The following is a 23,875-nucleotide window of genomic DNA, read 5'->3' on the forward strand; positions in this document are numbered from 1 at the left end:
ACAGCTAGGCACAGGGCAAAAGGGAACAGGTTTACAAGGGAGCCAAAGTTATACTGTATCTTTTCAGTGGAGGTTAATTAATGTTAATTATGGACTTTAAAGTCATGCCTTCAAGGAGATCCTCTGCAGCCACCATGTCTGGCTCTTTTTGACTCTTGCAAAGGTGCTGAAAACTGTAAAAGTGCTGAGGGAGCAGTCATACTCAATCATGGTGAAAGAGCGCTCTGGGCTGGGCTAGAAGCCTAGTGTTCTGGTATTCTGCCAGAGTCTACAATGTGGGTTTTTGCGGGCTCACCTCTGCCAGAATCCAGCCTTTTCTTTCAGTGAGTGGTGGTATTTGTTAAATTCTATTTCAAGACAAGTGTGGTAGCTCATTCTTGTAATCAATCCCAAGGCTGAATTAGATTGACTGCAGTAAGTTCCAGGATGGTATAACTACAGAGTGAGACCCTATTTCACAAAATAAACCGGACTGGCAAGATAGCTCAGTGATGGTACATGTTTCTATGCCTGAGGGTAATACCTTATTTGATCCCTGGAGCCTGCATGGTGTAAGAACAGAACCAATGCCCCCAAGTTGTCCTCTAATCACACAAGACTTTGGCACAGGCGTCCACACACACAAATAAGCAAACAAATTTAAGAAACAAACAAATACAAAACTCTGCCTGAGTATTCTCGAATGCCCATGTGGGCAGGTATATTCTCCCTGGGTCTTCTGTTCTTGGAAATTGCAGAGAGAGATCTGCACATCCCCTGACCAGGGCATCTAAAGCAACAAGGCTACTCGGACTACAATTCCCAACATGCCAAGCAGTTCGGCCTACTACTCCCAGAAGGCCGCGAGGCAGCGGGGGTAGTGGCGCGCGCAGGGCTGGCGGGGCTGGGCGGTGTCAGGCGCGCTGGGGCTGGGTTACACTGTGCCGCACGAGCTTTGAGTCTCGCCCTCTGCGGGGACAGGGCGGAAGGCGGTGCTGCGGGCCGGCTCAGCCGGTGCGGGTGCGGGAGGTGGGCAGGGGTGAAGTGCGGCAGAGGTACAGACGCTACAAGGGCGCGGAGCAGGCCAGGCGAGCTGAGGGGTCGGCTGTGTGAGCCCCGGGGCGGCTGATGCCCCCAGCGCTCCGCACTCCGCTGCCGCAACCGGGCCGCATCCTGACCGGGCGCCGCGCCGCGCAGCCGCAGCCGGGTGAGCCTAGTCGGGGACGGCGGCTTTCTAAGCGGGGGAACGTGCCAGGCCGAGCAGGGGGAGACGGCAGCACCGGCTGGAGCTGAGGGGCGCGCCCTCCTTCTCTGTCTCCCAGACCTGCGCTCTGATGTCCTGGCTATCTAAAGGGGCAGGTCGGTCCACGGGATCCCTTCCTGGCCCATCTCCTCCTTGTAGCCTCCTTTCTGAGTGGCAATGGCAGGTCAGAGGGCTAAGATCTTGGCGATCCTGCATTAGTTATTCCACCCCTGGCTTACTGCATTTCTCCAAAAGATGGTCCTCCGTTTCGCTTAGAGATATTTGAGCTACTTCATATCTTTGACCTTCGGCTCTTCCCAAGAAAAGGAAAACCCTACGAAAAGCAACCCATTAGCTGTCCTCTTGACCAAGTCCATAAAGAAACAGGGATAGAGTCTGGCCTTAATCCCTGCCCAGTGCTCCAATACAGCCTTTCCCCTTCCCCTCAACGCTAGTCCCCAAAGAGTCATCTGAGTGGCTTGTTGAGTGTGTGGGTGTAGGTGAGTATTGTGCTTTCCAACAGCCATCTCCTTTCACCCTACCTTGGGCTGTCACCTCTCAGGCCCCTTCAGCCTCTAACCCATTTGCTGGCTCGCCCTCTATAGACCAGTAGAGGCACAACCTGTAATCCGTGGGCAGAGATTGTGCAGGGCACCCTTCCCAGGAAGCTGCCCTTTTGGGTGTTGTCATCTCCAGAACCTCCTGGAGTCCCTGGGAGAGGAGTCAAGCCAGAGGCACTTATATCAGTGCCCACATCCCAGCTATCTTGGTTAGGGTATTTGATTATAGGTGAGTAGATTGTCCTATTTGTGTTGGAAAGGGTCTAAGAACAAGTCTTACTAACCCAGTGCATAGAGCCAAGCGCTGTGACCTGAAGTAGGAAAGGGGCTAGCCCAAGGTCACTTGACAAGGTGGCCAGAGATAGAACTAGAAGCTAGACCATCCTCTTGCTTCTTAACCCCGGACTTGTTTGGGTTTGAGACAGGGTTCCTCTGTGTAACAGCTCCCCTGGCTGTCCTAGAACTCATTCTGTAGACCAGGCTGGCCTCAAACTCAGAGACCTGCCTCCTGAGTGCTGGGATTAAATGCTTGTGCTACCACTGTCGGGCTGACCCTGGAGCTTTTTACCCCAATCCCAGGTTGGCATGGAACCAAAGTCTTGAACCTTATTCTAAGCCACTCCTTTTGAGGTGACTAAGCAGTCCCCATAGGTTGCCACTTGGGTATCATACTGAAGTGGCTGCTGGGTCAGGTGGTGTTAGTCCCTAAGGAAATCGTCATTTGAGTCTCCTGACTACTTTGTGCCTGCAGGTCACAATGCTGCTTGGGGCATCACTGGTGGGGGCACTACTGTTTTCCAAGCTGGTGCTGAAACTGCCGTGGACCCAGGTGGGATTCTCCCTGTTGCTCCTGTACTTGGGATCTGGCGGCTGGCGCTTCATCCGGGTCTTCATCAAGACCGTCAGACGAGATGTCTTGTGAGTACCATATCTAGCCCTTCTTGGAGTCTCAACTGCTAGGCTTTCCCAGCCATTATTCCCACCTGCATAAGGAAGCTGGGTCACAAAGGAACAGTTGCTTCTTCATGTCCTTCTCTGGCAGTTATACCTGGGACATTCATCTCCCAAGGTCAAAGATTCCCAAGGAAACACCTAAACGTGAGACTCCCTGACCTGGGGCAGGTTTGGAAGCTAGGGCATACATAGAGCAGGTTTGTTGAAGAGGTGTCTGTGAGGGGTCCTGAGGACACTGGTTTATGACAAGGTGAAGAAGACCCCAATGGGAAGGGACCTTTCCTCAGGTTGGCATAGCCTGGATGTTAGCACAGGCCCTGGGTTAGCCATGTGGAAGAAACTGCTGCCAGCTGCTCTAATGCCAGGTGCTAGGCTGGCTCTGAGACACAGAGGAAGAAGGCAGACTTCATCTGCTAGTTAGGAGGTAAGAAAGGGACGAAGTTATTCCTTAAGCTGGCAGTGCCATGCTGCAGAGATCCTGGCAGTCTTGCTCACTCCTGTGTTCCAGTGCCCAGAACAAGGAGCCTCACCTGGGGCAGGCAGCTTAGTGTTTGTCAGTCTGAGATGACTATAAAAGGAGGTATCAAGTGGCCCCACAGGGATTGGGGGAGAGGGCCTCAGGCAAGGAACTTAGGCCAAGAATCCAGGACATCTCCTGGAAGGGAAGGACTGTACGTGAGAGGTGCTGTGCAGGTGGCAAGAGGAGGGCATTGCACAGACATAGAACCCAGCATGGGCAAAGACAGAAGCGAGAGGTTGGTGGGGTGGGATGTTGAGGTGGTTCCACAAGCATGGGACATTTTCTCTTTATGCAGCATGGAGAAGGCCTAGGGAACAAGGTAGTGAATATGACAGATACCTGCCTCTGCCTACAGGGAGAAACACTTATCCCTGATTTCCTGTGGCAGGGAGGCTCCAGATCAGGAGTCTAGACTATGGGCTTGGGCCCTAGATGGCTTCTTGCAGAACAGCAGACAGGAGAGATTATGAATGGAACTCTGGGACTGGACGTGGTGGTGCATACCTTTAGTCCCAGCACTTAGGAGGTGGAGGCAGTTGTGTCTCTGTAAATTCAAGGCCAGCCTGCTATCATAATGAGTTCCAGGGCAGCCAGAGCTACATAATAGAGAGACACTGTCTCAAAAAAACAAACAGAAAAGAGTGGAACTGTGGAGTTGAACCCCGGAGAGACCTGACTTTGGATTGTCAGCTCAGTTACATTTGACCTCTGAAGCCCTGAGCCAGGTGTGGCACTGTGAAAGCCTGGGTTTCTTTCTCCTTCTGCATCAAGAGAGTAACTATAGGATCTCTTAGTGTGCTGTGAGGCCTCAGTGAGGTTATATTGATGGTGCCGAGCACCTAGTAGGAGCTGACAGTTGAGAGTGTTAGAAAGCTGGTTCCTGAGGCTCCAGTAGTTAGGACAGCAGCCTGGGCTCAGGTGGCAGGAACTTGCCTGGCTTAGTACTCATGGCTTCCTTGTTCCTGCACAGTGGCGGCATGGTGCTCCTGAAGGTGAAGGCAAAGGTTCGTCGGTACCTTCGGGAGCGGAAGACAGTGCCCTTGTTGTTTGCCTCAATGGTACGGCGCCATCCCGACAAGACAGCCCTGATTTTCGAGGGCACAGACACTCACTGGACCTTCCGCCAACTGGATGAGTACTCCAGTAGTGTGGCCAACTTCTTGCAGGCCCGGGGCCTGGCCTCAGGCAATGTAGTTGCCCTCTTTATGGAGAACCGTAATGAATTTGTGGGTCTGTGGCTAGGCATGGCCAAGCTGGGTGTGGAGGCGGCTCTCATCAACACCAACCTTAGACGCGATGCCCTGCGCCACTGTCTTGACACCTCAAAGGCACGAGCCCTTATCTTTGGCAGCGAGATGGCCTCAGGTGAGCTCTAAGTGAGAAACCCGTGGGACCTTGCATTCTAGCCCTGTAGGAGATCATGTGAGTCTCTGGGCTTGTGGACCCTGCTGGAAATACAGGTGAGCCTGTATGAACAACATGACTCTTAAGCCTCAGTTTCCCTACCTGCAATACCACAAATCTCAAGTAGGGTTCTTGCTCTGAAGCATGAGCAATGTGGCCAGTGCTAGCTGGTCCTTGGGTATATTAGACCTCATCTGTCCAAGGGGAACAGGAATCCAGTCCCTACTCTCCTCTCAGACCTGAGTTTTATTTATTGCCAAATGTGCTTTGCCCAGCCCTGATCTTCACTAAGGTTGAGGAGAAAGCTATTGTTATCTTGGTTCTTGGGTGATGAGGCAGGTTCACACAGAGTTATACAGTTACACAGCAGGACTTGGATTTGGTCTTGGGCTGGACCACAGCCTGTTCTTTCTGCCCATAGTGCTGTGGTCATGGGGTAATAGGAACAGGATTAAGGTGCTCCAAGTAGAGAAGGAAGCATACAGCAGGGAGAGAGGAAGTTTGGGTGAGTCAAAGGGAAGCCAGAAAGACTGAGTACATAGCTCTTTCCTAACATGTACATGACTCTGGGTTCCATTCCTAGCACTGAAGTTAGAGAAAGCAGAACCAATGGGACTGGATGTCTAATGCCCAGGGTGAATATAGACTGTGCAGCTTCAGGAAGCCTGAGAGAAAGTTTCCTGGGAATGGGAGCCACAACCTCCTCTTGTCCTCTAATTGGTCCCCCCACAGAGAGCCATACTAGAGTAGGTAAAAGCTTGGTGTGAGATAGAGCCATCTCTTCCATTCTTAGCACTCACTTTCCTCATCTGTAAAACGGGCTGATGGTAGCTGACATGATGAATACTAATGATCGAAGCACTAGGAAGCTAAGGCAGGAGGATTGGATTACACAGCAATATCACGCTAGATATATAGCTTTAAAAGCAGAGGATAGGGAGGTAGGGAATTGATGATGATAGCTGTGAGACCAGGATACATGGGTAAGGCATTGTGTCCTGGAAATTGTAAATGTTTTACCCATTTCCGCACACCAATCAGTCTTCTCTGACAGCATGCTTAACTATGGCAAGACAGAGGTCCTGGGAACGCAGGGCTTCCTAGCTTGCTGACATACACTGTCCCCTCTTCAGCTGTTTCTGAGATCCATGATAGCCTGGATCTCTCACTCAGTCTCTTCTGCTCTGGTTCCTGGGAGCCCAGCACAGTGCCCGCCAACACAGAGCATCTGGACCCGCTACTCGAAGATGCCCCAAAGCACCTGCCCAGTCACCCTGACAAGGGCTTTACAGGTATATTTCTCATCATCCTGGAGGGTTCTAAGTTGAAGCAAGACAGCATTGGAAATTGGATGGGCTCTCTGGGGTCACTGATAAAGTGTAGCAGCCCATGGTAATGCCTGGTGTGTAGGACTGTGTGCACCCTGCAGCGTGCTTTGAGTCTTAGCCAGGAGTTGAGGTGGAGAGAAGGGTAAATGTAAGAGCCTTGGCATAATCTTCCAACTTGGTAAGTGTAGGCTTTGCCAGGTCCCAGCCCTGCACTGACTGCCTTTGCCCCATCCTCCAGAAAGCCTCCCAGGAGTCTTCTTTACTGGTGCCTGCCCTGCCCCTGTTTTTATTTTCTCCTGAAGTCTCAGAGCCTACTTTATTGCCTGTGGATCAGAGCTGGGCTGTTGAGCCCTATCTGTTCTGACTCTGCTACTTCCCTGTGTGACCATGGCCACTGACCTGCCCTCTTGAGCCTCAGGTCCCACTGCAATAATGTTGGGGATAGTAGCAATCTACTTTATGAGTTGATATTAAAGGTCAACCCTGAGGCTAGGGTATTGGCAGGAAGGACTTGGTGACTTGTCATTGCCTGTATTAAGCCTCTGTCCTGTTTCTTATTTCTTAGATGCTTTTGGAAGCTACTTGAGAGCAGGGAACAAGGGTGGTTCACTTTGGTGCTCTCATACTATCCTAGGCTCACACATAGCTGGTACTACACACCCTGAGGTGGTTGCTGTGTCATCCAGTGGAATTCTTGACCTCCAGAGAAATACACACACACACACACACTCTGATATGACTGAGCCTTGTGACAGCCCCCATTTAGGATAGACATCAATGATATAAAGTGGCTATAATACCTGCTCCCTTGTTTTATTATTTTTTCCTGTTTTTGAGGCAAGGTTTCTCTAGCCCTGGATATCCTGGAACTTAGTATATAGACCAGGTTGGCCTTGAACTCACAGAGATTTGATGCTTTTGCCTCCCAAGCGCTGGGATTAAAAGTCACCATACACAGCCTTTGTTTCTTATTTTTTTTTGAGATGGTGTTTGTCATATAGTTCTCACTGTCCTTTAGCTCTCCATGTCTCAAACTCACAGAGATCTTCCCACCTCTGCCTCCAGAGTACTAAAGTTGTGCACCACCACTCCCAACTAGTACTCCTCTTCCCAATAAGCCTCGAGGCAGGCATTCCTGTCTTCCAGAAGCCCACATGGCACTGTGACCTTGCTCCTATAAGCCTAGCCAGGCGGTCCAGGTCCTGTGCTTCCGTGCTTAGGCCTGATGTTGAAGTGTCTTGTCTTCATCTGACTATCCTACTCAGCTGGGATCTCAAAGTGTTCTTTCTAGCCACTGCTCTTCACTCAGGCTCAGTGAGGCCTGGGAGGCGTAGGTGCTGGTCTCCAGAAGAAGAGTAGGAAGAAGTACTAATGGAGATGCACCTTCCGTCTCCCTGCACTGGCCTTCGCTGGACTCACGGTGCCCTATATGTCTGTTCCCTTCAGATAAGCTCTTCTATGTCTACACATCGGGCACCACAGGGCTACCCAAAGCTGCCATTGTGGTGCACAGCAGGTAAGGGGCAAGTGTCCAAGGGTGGAATTAGCCTGCATGGGACTGGGCAGCTTCCTTCTGTCCAGGGCCCTACTGAGCTCTTTGCCTTGTACCCTTGAAGGTATTACCGTATGGCTTCCCTGGTGTACTATGGGTTCCGCATGCGGCCTGACGACATTGTCTATGACTGCCTCCCCCTCTACCACTCAGCAGGTAACCCTGGGCCCTCCCCCCCCCATAGCTGCTCCACCCTGTGTCTTTAGGAACCACACTTTTGTAGAAATATGAACTCTCAAATCTGGGTTCAGATTCAGGCAAGGCCATTGCCTCCACTGCATTCTTCTTGTCCACTGATGGTGACATGAGACTCCTGGTGTGGGTCAGTGTCCCAAGGGGCATCTAGCCTGCTGTGTGTTGAGGCTGGTTTCTGTAGACATGTGTAGCTTTTCTGCTGGGTTATAGGGACATAAGGGAAGACAGCTTGAGTATGATTCTGACCTCCATGATACTTCAAGGAGATCTGTGTGCTTGGAGGGGGCAGGGGGTTGTTGGGGACCTGCCTGACACTCAGGGAGAGATGACTTAGTGAAGCTAAGGGAGGGGCAGGAAGGAAGCACAAGTGTCTCACACACAGAGACCAGGGGTGGGGGCTGAGAAGACCTCCTAGAGGAGACACATGGCAGAAGAGCAGCCATGTGTGATTAAATGGCAGCTATGCAGACTTGGGGCAACCTAAGAAGTGGGCTTGATTCCACAGACACTGTGGAGGCATGGTAGGTAGAGGAGAGGTGTGGCCAGTCAGTGTAGTGGAATAGAACAGAGGAGGAGGCCAGGGGGAGGGGAAGACCGGGGAGGAGGGCCTATGGAGAGGTGGTACTGGAAGCTGGCTGTGGTGGCAAACCCTGTAATCCAGCATTTGGGAAGTAGGGGCAGGATGATCAGGAGTTTAAGGCCTATCTTCTACTATATAGCAAGTTTGAGGCCTGCCTGGACTATATGAGACCCTGGCTCTAAAGAGGCAAGCCTGAATGAGAGGTGGCTGTGGGGTTGGGTCTCTATCTCCTTAACCTCCAGGCCCCTCTGACTTCAGGAAACATCGTGGGGGTTGGTCAGTGCCTACTCCATGGCATGACTGTGGTGATCCGGAAGAAGTTCTCAGCCTCCCGGTTCTGGGATGATTGTATCAAGTACAACTGCACAGTGAGTGAGAAGGGACAGGCATGAGCAGTCCCATCCTCTTGTCTCCCTCCTGCCACCCACACATTGGGGCATCTGAAGAGCTGTGACTCTTTGAAACAGTTCATTGGGCAACATTTTCATTGTTCAGATGGGAAACCTGAAGCCTAGAGAGGGAAGGGACTGTTCAACCCCTGGGGGGGGGGAGGGCTGGAAGGATGGAGAAGTGATGAATGGGGCACCCCCCTAGAGCATGGACTCACACCACACCCACCCCAGATTGTACAGTACATTGGTGAGCTTTGCCGCTACCTCCTGAACCAGCCACCCCGTGAGGCTGAGTCTCGGCACAAGGTGCGCATGGCACTGGGCAACGGCCTTCGGCAGTCTATCTGGACCGACTTCTCCAGCCGTTTCCACATCCCCCAAGTGGCCGAGTTCTATGGGGCCACTGAGTGCAACTGTAGCCTGGGCAACTTTGATAGCCAGGTAAGGTTCAGATCGGGGCTATTAAGTGCTGTGGGGATGGACCACATAGGCCCTAGGCTTGTAGAGGGGTAAGCAGAATTCCAGCATGAGAGTTGACACCAGGGTCCCTCTAGCCCCACTGTCTCATTGGGGAATCCATGGAGCCCTGACCCAAGACTTGATCTTTGTAGGTGGGGGCCTGTGGCTTCAATAGCCGAATCCTGTCTTTTGTGTACCCCATACGGTTGGTTCGAGTCAATGAAGATACTATGGAACTGATCCGGGGGCCCGATGGTGTCTGCATTCCCTGCCAACCAGGTCTGCCCCATGAGGGAACATGAGGGAATTGGACATCCGAGGGGCGGGGCGGAGGTAGTCAGCCAGTATGGAAACCACCAAAAAAAAAAAAATAGCCCCTGTCCCCTGTTCTGAGCAGTGGGCTCTGTTCTAAGGGCTCCTTTCTGTTGTCATCACTTCACCTTCCTTCATTCACCATGCCATTTGCACACCTTCTTCCTGACAAGGCCCCAATTCGGGCCACTTAGGACTGATTCTCTATGAGAGCCAGCCTCATACATGAGTCCCTCATCTTCACACAGGGCTGATGGCAGCACCTAATCTGGGTAAAGAATATGAGAGCCAGGGAGGGAGCAGAGCTCAGTGGTATCAGATTGTTCAGATGTAAGTCTGTGGGCACTATTTGTTCTTTCCTGGATGGTTCATTGGACCCTCACCACTGATGGCCCAGAACTGTTCAGGTGGGCTATCTGCTCTCAGCCGCCCTCCATCTGGGAGACAAAAGGGATTTTTTTGTTTATTTATTTATCTATTTTTTTTAAAGGCAGGGTTTCTCTATGTAGCCCTGACTGTCCTGGTACTCACTTTGTACACCAGGCTAGCCTGGAACTCAGAGATCCACATGCCTCTGCCTCCTGAGTGCTGGGTTAAAGGCATGTGCCATCACTGTTCAGCTCAAATGAGGCATTTCTATGGCAGGCAGCATGCATTAAGTCAACTCAAGATATAGGGTGCTTGCCGGGCAGTGGTGGTGCACAGCACTCGGAAGGCGGATCTCTGTGAGTTCAAGACCAGACTGGTCTACAAGAGCTAGCTCCTGGACAGGTTCCAAAAAAGAAAAGATATAGGGTGTTTTGTGGGAGCAGAGAGGTGGAAGAGACCACATCTAACTGTCATTCTTGTCCTAGGCCAGCCAGGCCAGCTGGTGGGTCGCATCATCCAGCAGGACCCCCTGCGCCGTTTTGATGGTTACCTCAATCAGGGTGCCAACAACAAGAAGATTGCTAATGATGTCTTCAAGAAAGGGGACCAAGCCTACCTCACCGGTAAGTCTCCTCTGCTCTTTGCCACCTTTTCCAGAGGAGACAGGGAAAGATGAGGGAGCTTCCATTGCCTCAGAGAATATATCTCTGGACTCCCCAAAGCCCAGCCCCTGTGATAGAACACACCCTTGAGCTTCAGTGATGACAGCCTGGCTCAACCTGGGTCAACAGCTAGGCTGGCCCAGTCCTGACTCACCATACCCCTCCCTAGGTGATGTGCTGGTGATGGATGAGCTGGGTTACCTATACTTTCGAGACCGCACAGGAGACACATTCCGCTGGAAAGGGGAGAATGTGTCTACCACTGAAGTGGAAGGCACACTTAGCCGCCTGCTGGATATGGCTGATGTGGCAGTGTATGGTGTCGAGGTGCCAGGTACGTGTGGGGAGGATGGTGGTTGTGTCAGGACACTGCCTGCCTCTCACTATGTGCCCTCCTCCTCCCAGGAACTGAAGGCAGAGCAGGAATGGCTGCTGTGGCAAGCCCTATTAGCAACTGTGACCTAAAGAGCTTTGCACAGACCTTGGAAAAGGAGCTGCCGCTGTATGCCCGCCCCATCTTCCTGCGCTTCCTGCCTGAGCTGCACAAAACAGGTTTGCTCCTTTACCAGCTCCTGGATTCCAGGACTGGGTCTTTCAGTAGGATAAGCTCTGTGGCTGATCTCTGACCTTGACACACAGCCTTGTCCCAGGGCTGAGATCCTGTCATCCTCCCACACCCATGAAAATGTGGAAACAGCCTTCAGAGAAGGTTCAGCATCCCTTAGAATGAGCACAGTTCTATGGCTGCTGCACTGTGGTGGTTCCTGACTAGACATTAGGTTCTCGGAATCTGGTAGACCCAGAGGGGGAAAATTCCAAAGGAATTCCAAAGATATGGAATGGGTTTGGTGTGGTAACACACCCTGTAATCCTTATGCTTCGAAATGGAGGAAGGAGGATGGAGAGTTCAAGCCTTGGCTACACGGTACACAAGACACTGTCTCAACAAAGCAGCAAAATAGATTTGTCAAGGCACAACAGAATGGGGACAGAGTTCTATGGTAGAGCTTTTCTAGCATACATGAACCCTTAGATTTGATTCTCAGTACCACAGAAAAGTAATAATAAGAAAATAAACCATAAAGCATTTAGGCAAATAATATACCAATAAATTGAAAGGAATGTAAAAGAGGCTCCAGATCTGGTTGCTCTGAGAGTAGTGTGCCATGAAGTAAGATAGGAGAGACCGTCAGGGCCCGAAGTCTATAGGATCTTATAGACTAGGATGGGCATTGGATAGCCTAGAAACATTAGGAAGCTATCAAAAGTGTTTGAGTAGAGTTGTAGCGAGGTAAGCTTCATGTCCTGCAAAGATCTCCAGCTTCTGGGTGGAGAGTGACAGAGGACTGTAGGTGTCTCAGGAGTGACAAGATGAGGGAGGTCCTGTCTGTTGGTATTAATGGCTCTCAGGAGTTCCTGGGTCAGGAGGGACACTGGTACCTCACAGTCTCACAACTGAGACTGGACTTCCTGAGGATTAAAGGTGTGACTTTGGTCCAGAATGAGCAGGGAAGCCACCAGATGACCTTGCTGCAGAGTGAACTACATGCAAAAGTCTCTAAAGGTCACAGTTCTGTGGGTTAGTATTTCAGGGTTTGGATTCAACTGTAAGGTGGTTAGTAGAGCTGCAGAGGCCTTAGTCACACAAGCCTGTCTCATAACTGCCTTCTTCTGCAGCCCTGTCCAGGAGAACTTTGTGTACTGATAGGAATGTTGGGCATCTTCACTGTCAACTATGGTGGCAGCAGGTGCTGTGGAGGGATTGAGCATTTGAGATAGAGGTAGTGTGACTGAGAAACTGAAATCTTACCTAACTTACCTGTGAGTAGTGCTGGTCCAGGGACCTCACCTGGGTGGTTGTCTCTTTCATGTAGCTTCTTGTTCTTCCCAGGGCTTGTCAAGTCTCAAGGCACTCTCAAGAGCATGGGGTGGGACTGCAGTGGCCTCTGAGGCCTGGATTCAGTCAGGAATCACACAGCATTGCTTCAGAGCCAGTTAGAAGGCTGATAAGGGGGATTTTCTGTTGGGAGCAGCAGCAGACATTGCAGAGGGTAGCAGGTACAGGGAAATGAGGTTCTGTCATACCCAGGTCAGAGCCTAGCTCTACCACTTACTAGCTGTGCAAATTTTGGCCCAGGCATGGTGATGCACATCTTTTATCCCAGCCCTGGAAAGCCAGGGACAGGGGAATCTGTGAGTTTGGAGGACAGCCAGGGCTATCTAGTGAGACCCTGTCCAAAGAGAGAAAGAAGAGAAAAGGGAAAAAGGGAAGAAAACATGTGTCTTAGAATATGGTTAAATACTTGGCCTCAAGGCATTGAGGCTTTTACATCTAGTCAGGGCTCAGTGATGTTAGGCATATAGTGAGTGTCCCTTCTTCAGGACTCAGTTTCCCTATTTGGGCCAGGGGTAGCACAGCTAGCTGTCCCTGTGTTCAATCTCTCCTCCCACCACTGTGTCAAGACTGCTTTGAGAAGCAATTCACTATGTGATGGATGGAACATTCCTTATAGACTGTGAAGAACTATGCCCCTTCCTCCCACACCTTTTTTTTTCTTCCCTAGCTCTCTGTTTCTCAGCACTTGCCATCAGGTTTGTAGGAGTTCAGACCCATGCCTTATACTTTCTGAATTTTCTTCCCTACTCCCTAGGGACCTTCAAGTTCCAGAAGACAGAGCTGCGGAAGGAGGGTTTTGACCCCACTGTTGTGAGAGACCCACTGTTCTATCTGGATGCCCGGAAGGGTTGCTATGTTGCACTTGATCAAGAGGCCTATACCCGCATCCAGGCAGGCGAGGAAAAGCTGTGATTTCCCCCTACATCCCTCTGAAGGCCAGAGGATGCTGTATTCAGAGCCCCAGCTTCTGTCCCAGAGGGGTCCTGGGCAGTGGCAGACCAAAGCTAGCAGGGCCCGCACCTCCACCCCTAGGTGCTGATTTCCCCACCCCAAAACTGCCAAGTGACTCACTGCCGCCTCCCCAACCCTCCTGAGGCTTTCTGTGAAAGTCTCATGTCCTAGCTCTGTCTTCTGGACCCCAGGCTTACTGATAGGCCCCTTTAGGATGATGTTTTCAGTCCACCAGGGCAGGGAGCGGGAGAGGGATCACCAAGCTCCCTCCCAAAGGAAGGGAGCTTACAAATGAGACTAAGGCAAAAGCCTCCTGACTTAGGAAGCCAAGTAGCCAGAGACTCCAGTGGCTAGCCATCTGGTGTCCACAGACGATCCTGGTTCAGAGCTGCCAAAGTGTCCCACGGCCCTGCCTACATCTCTGGGGAAATGAGGATAGCATGTGGCCACCAGGCCCCTGTGTCAGGAAGTCATGATCACACTCCTTGTTTCTCCAGGTTTCCTGCATCCTTGTCTTGGGGAGGGGGGAGTTGTGTGTCTCAGATGCAGCCTTCCTGCCTGTCTGTGAATCTATGTTGCCTTCACCTCAGTTCTAGCCTGACTGGGTGCGGCAGGCATGAAGGGAAGGCTCAGGAGCCAATAAACTCTGCCTCAACTCCTTAGTCTAACTCCTACCTCTGGCCCCTCTGGCCCCTTCTCTTAGCACTTGGGATAAGGCCACACTTCTGTCCCTTCCCAAAGATCTGCCTCCCCTTAACTCCTTAGGAGCAGTTGCCACCACATCTGACAGGACATGTGAACTTGGCCTTTGTAAGATGCATGTGGCCAGTAACTCGGTCTCCTGAATAATGGGGATAATTGATTGGGAGGATCCAGAAGCTAAGGGGAGCCATTATGAATCAGGGGGATACTTGGGCTTTGAAGGAAAGATGTTCTCATTAGCTGGACATCTCAGCTATTTGAGGGTATTCACCAAATGACTCCCTGCCTCCTCCCTACCCCTCCTTCGGCTGTGAAAGTCTCATGTCCAATCTCTGTCATGGGCCAGGAGGCCTCTGTGTCCCAGCTAAAACTCACAGGCCCCAGTAGGATAATGTCTCTGATCCAGATCAAGGCTGCCTGACATCACCTAGCAGTCAGCAGCCAGCAAGTTCACAGAAGTGCAAAGGGCCCTAACTGCCCAGGATGGGAACACTAGAGCTGTGTCTCCACCGTTGAACCTTCCTGTATCTGTGAGGTGGGTTGTATTGAGTTTTGAGATGGCTTTATGTGGTCCTGACTGGCATTGAACTTGGTGTGTACTTGAGGATGACCTTGAACTCAAGATCCTCTGTCTCTGTCTCCCAAGTGCTTCAGTGGAAGGCATGTGCCTGGCTTGAGAGGGGTTTTCATGGTTTTTTAATAACATGCATAGTTATTATTTAATAACATGACTCAGCCTTCTGCAAACATGATGCCATGGGGCCCCAAAAACCCCTGTAGTTGGAATTGCAGTCGGTGGGTAGCCAAACAGGGTCTTGAGGCAGGGTTTTTTGTTTGTTTTTTGAGACAAGGTTTCTCTGTAGTTTTGGAGCCTGTCCTGGAACTCGCTTTATAGACCAGGCTAGCCACGAACTCAGTAAGAGTCATCTGTCTCTGCCTCTTTCTTGAATGCTGGAATTAAAGGTGTGTGCCACCAAGAAAAGAACCAGAGCATTTTGATTCTGAGTCACTCAGGAGCCGGTGTTACACAGGTAGTAGGGGCTGGAATACAAACCCCAGCCCATGCTCTTTTCCACATCACCCTGCTTCAAAAAGTGCAGAACACAACAGGAAGCCAGAAATTGCCATTCTGCACAAACCTGTAGAACCTGCTGTGGGCCACACCCTGGACCAGCAGCTGACTGTTCAGAGGCTCAGTGGCCAGGCTAAGAAAGAAATCCAGGTACCTGGGTTGCTTTTGAGTTGGGGGTACACTTGAGGTACATCTGAGCAAACCAAATAAGGAGGCCAGAGATGGGCAGGTGTGAAGCAAGGCTAAGTGTCATGCCAAAGACGACCAGCAGAGGGAGCAAGAAGCTCAGATTTGCAGGCCTGGCCTTCTGTGCCCTGCCAAGGAAGCAGGAGGAGGGGAATTGCTACTGGCCTGACCCCAGAGCCAGTGACACTGAATCCTAAGAATGGTCTCTGAGGACTTTTAGGCTTCCAAGGTCTTAGGCTTGATGAAAAAAAAAAAAAAAAGGAAACCTTTTCAGATGTTAAAATCTCATACTAGGATCTCCAGCAATGGTTCAGTGGTTAAGAGCATTAGCTTCTCTCCAGAGGACACTGTATGATTCCCACCATCTGCAACTCCAGTTCCTGGGACTTGAGTGGCCTCTTCTGGCCTCTGGAGGCTGCACACGTACAGTGTACAGACATACATGCATAAAATAAAAAAGTGTGTTGATTGGGTGGTGGTGGCACATGCCTTTAATACCAGCACTTGGGAGGCAGACAGGCAGACCTCTGAGTTCAAGTTCAAGGCCATCCTAATCTACAGAGTGAATTGCAGGACACCTAGAGAGATCCTGTCTGGAAAAAAGAAACAAGAAAAATTTTCATTCTGGAAGCCAGGCCTGACGGTGGCCCCATTCCTGTAACCCACCATTGAGGAGGCTATGGTGAGAAGATCTCCATGACCCCTGGCCAGGCTGGGCTACAGAGTGAAACTATCAGAAACAAACAAGGTACCTGGGTTCAGTTCCAGTAGATCCTATACGTTCCAGCCTCCTTGGGTGCTTCACACACATGGTGCACATATATACATGAATGCAGGCAAAACATACACACACACACACACACACACAAAAAAACAGTTGGGCAGAGTAGTAAATGTCTTTAATCCTAGCACTCAAATGGATCTCTATGAGTCCCGGGCCGGCCTGGTCTACACAGAAACTCTCAGGACAGTCAGGGTTACATAATGAGATCCTGTCTCAAAAAATAAACCAAACTGGTGAGATGGTTGAGCAGGTAAAAATGCCTCCTGCCAAGCTTAACAACCTTGGTTTGATATGCAGTACTTACATGGAAGAAAGAATTGACTCTGTAGGTTGCCCATCCTTCACACACACACACACACACACACACACACAAACACATAGAAAATAATAATGGAAGAAAGAATTGACTCTGTAGGTTGCCCATCCTACACATACACACACACACACAAACACATGGAGAGAAAATAATAATGTAATCAAAACATTCCAGACAAAGCTGTTTTCTTCCTACTCCCACAGTAGGACTCCTCCCAACCCCTCCTTGAGGGCCTGGCCTCTTGGATCTGTATCTGGCCCAGGACCATGTGTGAGTCTTCCATGCACACTTCACTGTAGTTGCTCAACACATGCTTGTAAAGTTAACTAGCAATAGCTACTGATGTGGAAGCACTTCCTCACATTTATCAAGTATTTTACAGTTGCAGAGTACATATCTGTTCACCTGAGCAGATCCTAAAAGTTGCACTGGAAGAAAGATCTAGGCCCCATATTCACCTTCCTGGAGTGTGGCAGTGGCAGCTGCTAGGAGATTGACAAAGTGAGGTGTTCCCTGGGGCACAGATGTGCACTGAACTGGTTTGTTTTTGAGATGCTCTTCCTTAGCTGGGAATATGAGTCCTGTGCCACTATAGCTTGGCAACAGGAAGCCTTTCAAGGAAGCATTCCAAGCAGATTAGGTCAAGGCCTACAGAAGAAACAGACCAGCTAGGCATGGTTCTGGCACACCTTGACCCCAACACTTGGGAAGCAGAGGCAGGAACATCTCTGTGATTTCAAACCAACCTAGTTTGTTGTGAGTTTCAGGCCACTGAGGACTACATAGTGAGACACTGTCACAAGTGGGGTAGGGGATTGGGGTAGGGGGGCATGCCTTTATAATCCCAGCACTTGGGAGGCAGAGGCAGGCAGATCTCTTTTGAGTTCAGGGCCAATGTGGTCTACAAAGAAAGTTCCAGATGGCCAAACTGATACACAGAGAAACAAAGGGGGGGGGGTACTGGAAAGATGGTTCAGTGGCTAAAAAGGACTTGCTGCTCTTGCAGAGGACCATGGGTTCTCAGTACCCATACACAGTACACATACATGCAGGCAAAACACACATAAAAATAAGTCTTTTTAAAGTACGGTTATAGTTCAGAGAGTAAAGGGAAGATGCTATCCTAGTGGTTGAAATATAAATTGAAAATATAAGGGTCTGGAGAAACAGCTGATTGATTAAAAAGTATACTGCTCTTGCAGAGGACAAGTTCAGTTCCAAGCTCAGTATCTTGTGGCTCAAAACCACAAGGCCAGGTCCAGGGGATCCGTGATGCCCTCTTCTGGACCCTGCAGGTACTGCACTCACACACACAGGCACACACATAATTAAAAATAATAAAAATAAATCTTACAGATAAAAACTGAAAAAGGCAATGGAACTGCATTATTGGGGGAAGGAGTTAGTGCTGAAAGGTGTGAGCACTGAACCCTTCCTGATGGCACTTCATGTCTCCAGAGACTGGAGCTCCTTTGGAGGTCAACCACTCATATAGACTTTTGTTAATGGCCACAGGTACGATTTTATCCTCATCCCACCGATGAGGGACTGGAGGCTGGAACTGGTAAAGCTTCTCCAAACACCACAGACCCAAGAATTCACACCCACACACCACACACCACACACACACGTTGCACCGGGCGCTGCTGGAAGAAGCCAGCCTCCTGCATCCTTGGAGGTCCGGCAGTGCTCGGAACAGGCAAGTGGCTGCCCAGGCCAGTGTAGCTATCGCTTTCAATTCCCAGGAAGAAGGTTAAATACCTTCCTGAGGCCCATAGAGGCGGCTGTGGCGAGGGCGGGGGAGCAGGGGGGCGAGGGGCGATCCAGTGACTTTCAAAGGGGTCTGAAAGCACAGCCACCCCTCCCCCGGGCTGCGGCTTCCTCCTGGCCTAATCATATTCTGGGCTCAGCCCTCGTCTTTGGCGGCAGTTTAACCCGAGCCAGGGCGGATTTCTTTCTCACTGATCTCAGCTTGACACCCAATTAGCACAAGAATGGGAGGAGGAAGCCTGCGAGAGGCGCCTCCCAGCCTCCCAGGGCGCGCGAGGGGGCAGGCGGGAAGACAAAGGGCGGCGGGCAGGGGGGCACTCGAGCCCTCGCCTCCGCCCGCGACCCCGGCATTGTCTCCCTCGGAGCTTCAGAGAGGATGGAGGCCGATGCTCTGGCTCGCGGACTGTGGCGGCAGACTCTACTGCACGGGATACGAGGAGAAAGTTATTTGGTTAAGACTCAGGCCTTAAGTGAGCAGCAGTAAGGAACAGGATCCGAAAGGCACAGCCTTCTGGGACTCAGTGTTGTCATCTGAAAAACGGGGAGTACCTGAGAGGAATACACGACGCATATTCTATCTGTAAAGCAGCTGGAGAGCTCAGTAAACTCCCTTTGAGGCAACACGATGCTGAGCCATATTGTTTCTAACTGATGGGTTAAGCTGGGACGTGAAGTGGCCGCAGGAAAGGAAGCTCAATGCTGCCAGCCTGAGTTCTTTGCTGAGGTTCTGTTCTGTTCAGCCTGAACTAGGACTCACCAAGTACCATCCCATCGCGACTGATGGGATGACAGATGGGCACCACCACACCCAATTAATGGGTTCTAGGGATTGAACCCAGAACTTTGAGCTAGGCCAGCACTCCACCAACGTCCCCGATGTTGTTTTTAATGTTTTTATTTATCTTGGGAACTTAAGAGAACATTGGGTTTTCTAGAACTGGATTTACAGGTTTTGAGCTACCAAACGATGGGAATTGAACCCAGGTCTCCAGAATAGCAACCAGTACTATTTATTTATTTATTTATTTATTTGTTTATTTATTTATGTGCACTGGTGAACCCAGGTCTCCAGAATAGCAACCAGTACTATTTATTTATTTATTTATTTATTTATGTGCACTGGTGTTTTGCCTGTACACATATCTGTGTGAGGGTCAGAACCCCTGGAACTGGAATTACAGACAGTTGTGAACTGCCATGGATGCTGGGAATTGAACCCCAGTTCTCTGGAAGAGCATCCCTGTGCTCAGCCCTGGCCCTTGATTGTTGATTTATACTACAGAAAGTAATTTCAGGATATTTAGTATGAAAGAAAGCTGGGGTTCACTAAGAAATTACTTTAGTAGCTGGAAGGATGGCTCAGTGGTTAAGTGCTTACAGCTTTTTCACAGAACTAGAGTTTGGTCCCCAGCACCCAAGTCAGGGCTCATGAAAGCCTATAACTCCAGCTCCAGGGATCTAATGCCCCCTTCTGGTCTCAGTGGGTGCCCACATAAATATACAAGAACACTCTCACACACAAATCTAAAATCAAAAGCAGGAGAAAGAAGGGTTGAGGAAATAACTCAAGTCTGCAACTCCAGTGTTGGGGAGGTGGAGACAAGGGGATCCCTGGGGTTTTGGCCAGTCAGCCTACCCTAATCTGCAAACCCTGAGTCCCAATAAGAGCCCCACTAAAAAAAAAAAAAAAAAAAAACAAGGTTTGGGATTTCCTCCTTGGAACTACACACACACACACACACACACACACACGGGAGATTTCCTTAATACATCTTTTTTTTTTAAATTGTATTCTATAAATTGGGCAGTGGTGACACATATCTTTAATCCTAGCACTTGGAAGGCAGAGGCAGGCAGATTTCTGTGAGTGTGAGTTCGATGCCAGGCTGATCTTCAGAGCGAATTCCAGGACAGGCTCCAAAGCTACACAGAAAAAAAAAAAAAAAAAAAAAAGACTTATTTTATGTATATGACTGTCTTGCCTGCATATGTAACATATATGTACCTGGTGCCCAAAGAGGTCAGAAGAGAGCTGTTAGGACCTCCTAGAACTAGACTCTGAATGATTGTGAGCTGCCATGTTGGTGCTGGGAATCGAACCAGTGTCCTCTGGAAGAACAGGCAGTGCAGCTGCTGAGCCATCTCTCCAGCCCCTCCTTAATAAATCTGGAAGGAAAGCCAGGTGTGGTGGCACAAGCCTTTAATCCTAACACTCAGGAGGTACAGAGTTTGAGGCCAGCCTGGTCTACAAGAGTTAGTTCCAGGACAGCCAGGGCTACACTGAGAAACTCTGTCTCAAAAAACAAATAAACACATAAATATTTCTGGAAGGAAAAAAGGAAGAGAGGGAAGGAGGGAGGGAGAGCCAGGTTTAGGAGCTAGTCCAAGCCTTTGATCCCAGCACTTGGAAGCCAGAGGTAAGTAGAGATCTCTGTGACTTTGAGCCAACCTGGTCTACACATTGAAGACAAGGACAAAGGCTACATAGTGAGATCCTGACTCAGAAAGGATAAATGGAATGGTTGTCTCCTGTGGAAGAACACAAGATTAACCGACATACAACTTAGAAAGAGGGTGGGGATGCAGTGCAGTATTAGAACACTTACCTAGCATGCATGAGACTGGGGTTCAATGCCTAGCACTGAAGGGAAAAGGTAACCAAACATGTTAAATTTAGCATGATGGTACAAGATGCCTGTAATCCCAGAAGAAAAATAATTCAAAAAAGAAAAACCTTTACTATTGGGCTGTAAGATGGCCCTGAGTTCAATACATGGGACCCTCAAGACAAAATAGAAATTGTTCCCTGACCTCCACACAGGATATGGCATGCACAGGAACACATACACACACAGAATACATGTAATTAAAAAGTATAATTATAAAATAAAAACTTTACTATAACTTGAAACGTAAGAGTTCAGAGAAAGATGCTTAGTCAGATGTAGTGGCACACACCTTTAGTCTCAGCACTCAGGATCTGAGTTTGAGGGTAGCTTAGTGTGTGTGGTGAGTATAAGTTTGGTTTTATAGTCAGATCTTCATAGAAGTACCGTCTCAAAAAAAAAAATAGAAGTGTCTGTGGGACACTTTTACTTATTTTTACATGTGCCAGTATTTTTCTTGCATGTATGTAGTAGATATGTGTACCATGTGACTGTCTAGTGCCTATAGGGGTCAGAAGAGGGCCCTCCTAGAACTAGAGTTACAGATAGCCGTGGACCATGATAGTCCTGGGAAGCCCACATTTAATCTTTTTTTATTTTATCTTTCTACCCCACTAGTCAGCTCTGTCTCACCAGCTGGCTCCCAAACAACCACATAGAGGCTTATTATTAATTATAAATGCTCAGCTGATAGCTTAGACTTGTTACTAACTAGCTCTTTCAACTCTACCATGTGGTGGTACCTTTTTCCAGTATGACATGTTCATCTCCTGCTTCCTCTGAGTCTTGCCAGCGACTCCTGTGATTCCTCCCTTCTTTCTCATTCTCTCTTTTGTCCACAAGCCCTGCCAAACCTCTACCTCCCTATCTATTGGCCATTTAGCCCTTTATTAAACCAGTGAGAACAGCACATCTTCACAGTGTACAAAAAAATTTGTTCCACAGCAGACAGGGATCTCTGTAGGCTTGGCTGCCCTGAAACATTATATAGACCAGGCTAACTTAGAATGCACAGAAATCCTTTTGCCTCTATCCCCTAAGTGCTGAGATTAAAGACATGAGCGACCGTCATGCCTGGCAACATTTAATATTTTAATAAAAGCTATGTTCACTGAGTTGTGTCATGGTTGTTCAAGTCACATTGTTCAAAAGATTGAAAATTAAGTAAAAATGCAGAGTAGTAGCTCACACCTTCATCCCAGTACTTACCAAGATAAGGCAAGGACATTTCTGCAAGTTCAAGGTTAGCCTGGGCTAGTCTCTCAAAAATTACAAAACTAAAGGAGTTTTGATAAACATTTTGTTGTTCTGTTTTATCTTGTTTAAGACAGGGTGTCATTGTAGAACAGGATTATCATCTCAGGATTATGGTCTCAAACTCATTACTTTTTTACTTCGTTGTTATTTTTAAAACAAGGTTTCTGTACATAGCTCTGGCTTCCAACTCACAGAGACCTTCCTGCCTTTGCTTCCTGAGCGCTGGGATGAAAGGCCCTTGCCACCACACTGGCTTCTAAACCTATTTTATATATACTACAATATACCAGTAGTGAGTATCAAATGAAATAAAACAGTACAATGTACAGATTTAAAAGCTTTTAACAGTGGTCAAAGGAGGCCAAAAGCATCTTACTCTACATGGGTGGGAGGTGGTGACAGCATGGCATGTTTAGGCTATAAATATGATTCATATTGTTTTGGGTTTGTGTGTGTGTATGGTGTTTTGAGAGTTTCTCTATGAAACAGCATTGGCTGGAACTCACTCTGTAGATCAGGCAGGACTAGATGGAACTCACAGAGAGTCTCCTGTCTCTGCCTCCCAAGTGCTGGAATTAAAGAATGCACCACTACTGCCTGGCCATATTTTTTTGTTTTGTTTGTTGCTTTTTGTTTGTTTCTCAGTTGGGTTTTTTGTTTGTTTTGTTTTTTTGAGGCAGGTTTTCTCTGTGTAACAGTCCTGACCGTCCTGGAACTGGCTCTGTAGACCAGACTGGCCTTGAATTCAGAGATCCACCTGCCTCTGCCTCCCAAGTGCTGGGATTAAAGGAGTGAGTGCTGCTGCCACCACACCCACCACCCCTGGGCCTGTTTTGCTACTGTTTTAGTTTTTGAGACAAAGTCTTAGTTTATATATCTCATTCTCCTAGGGCTGTGCACCATCACTTTCAGTATCGGGTCATACTCCTGTTTATGAGTTCCTCTAAAATGGGATTTCTTTTTCTTTTCCTTTTTTCTTAAACTTTCTTTTTATTTACTTTTTGTGTTTTCACACTATGCATGTCGTCCCTTTGAATCTATCTACCATCTATTCTTGGAACCTCCCCCTTTTCTTTTTCATTTTTATTTATGTGTTTGTTTGTTTGTTTTTGAGGCTGTCCTAGAACTCTCTCAGTAGACCAGGCTGGTCTCAAACTCATAGAGGTCCGCCTGCCTCTGGCTCCCATGTGCTGGTTTTAAAGCAGTGCACCGCCACCACCTGGCTTTCCTTTCTTTTTCTAGACAGTATCTCATGTATGATTTAGAATTACCTTGAACTTCTACCTGAGTACTGGAATTACAAGGATGCAATCTAGTGGTTTTTGCTTTGCTAGAGATCAAAATCAGGGATTTGTGTATGCTAGGTAAGTATTCTGCCAACTCAGCCATATCCCTAGCTCCCAAAATAATCTATTTTGAAATAGTCTCATCCCCTCCTCAACTCTTCAATAGCCTCCCATTTCCCTTTGACTCTGGAATGCTTACCTAGTTTATAAGGCATGGCTTGGCTCCGGCCTACTTTTCTGTTTTTGTTTCTCTGTATTATAGTCCTGGCTGTCCTGGAACTCACTATGTAGACCAAGAACTCAGAGAGCTGCCTGCCACCACAGCCCAGCCTCCTGCCTACTTTTACAGCCACATCTTTAGCCAAGCTCCTTGCTCTCCAATTTCCTCCATGTTCCAGTTAGTTTGTAATTTGTGCTGTCCTCACTCATATCCACCTGGTTTACTCTAATAAAGCCTAGCAAGTCCACTTGAAATATAT

At 49.0% G+C, this 23,875-nt stretch overlaps 1 protein-coding gene across 2 annotated transcripts; it reads left to right on the forward strand.

The window, feature by feature from the left end:
- The first annotated feature begins 910 nt into the window (after positions 1 to 910).
- Slc27a4 (solute carrier family 27 member 4) lies at positions 911 to 14,019 on the forward strand. 2 transcript variants are annotated; one of them, XM_051185036.1, is made up of 13 exons: positions 911 to 1,186; positions 2,534 to 2,700; positions 4,227 to 4,621; positions 5,794 to 5,952; positions 7,435 to 7,504; positions 7,605 to 7,696; positions 8,574 to 8,683; positions 8,939 to 9,148; positions 9,319 to 9,445; positions 10,333 to 10,470; positions 10,679 to 10,843; positions 10,915 to 11,061; positions 13,161 to 14,019. In XM_051185036.1, the coding sequence occupies exons 2-13, from the start codon at positions 2,540 to 2,542 to the stop codon at positions 13,316 to 13,318; spliced, it is 1,932 nt and encodes a 643-aa protein (XP_051040993.1). In that variant the 5' UTR covers positions 911 to 1,186; positions 2,534 to 2,539; the 3' UTR covers positions 13,319 to 14,019. The 2 variants fall into 2 exon arrangements, with proteins under 2 accessions (XP_051040993.1, XP_051040995.1); XM_051185038.1 differs by lacking the exon at positions 911 to 1,186 and adding an exon at positions 1,764 to 2,011.
- The last annotated feature ends 9,856 nt before the right edge of the window (positions 14,020 to 23,875 follow it).

The sequence above is a fragment of the Phodopus roborovskii genome, unplaced genomic scaffold (genome assembly GCF_943737965.1).
Source record: "Phodopus roborovskii unplaced genomic scaffold, PHOROB, whole genome shotgun sequence".
NCBI lineage: Eukaryota > Metazoa > Chordata > Mammalia > Rodentia > Cricetidae > Phodopus > Phodopus roborovskii.

What these genes read in the sequence shown, in the direction of transcription:
- Slc27a4 (XM_051185036.1), top strand. Translation starts at nt 2,540, where the DNA reads ATGCTGCTTGGGGCATCACTGGTGGGGGCACTACTGTTTTCCAAGCTG. An exon ending in GTATCAAGTACAACTGCACA is followed by an intron (nt 8,684 to 8,938) that starts GTGAGTGAGAAG and finishes CACCCACCCCAG; the next exon opens with ATTGTACAGTACATTGGTGA. An exon ending in GGACCAAGCCTACCTCACCG is followed by an intron (nt 10,471 to 10,678) that starts GTAAGTCTCCTC and finishes ACCCCTCCCTAG; the next exon opens with GTGATGTGCTGGTGATGGAT.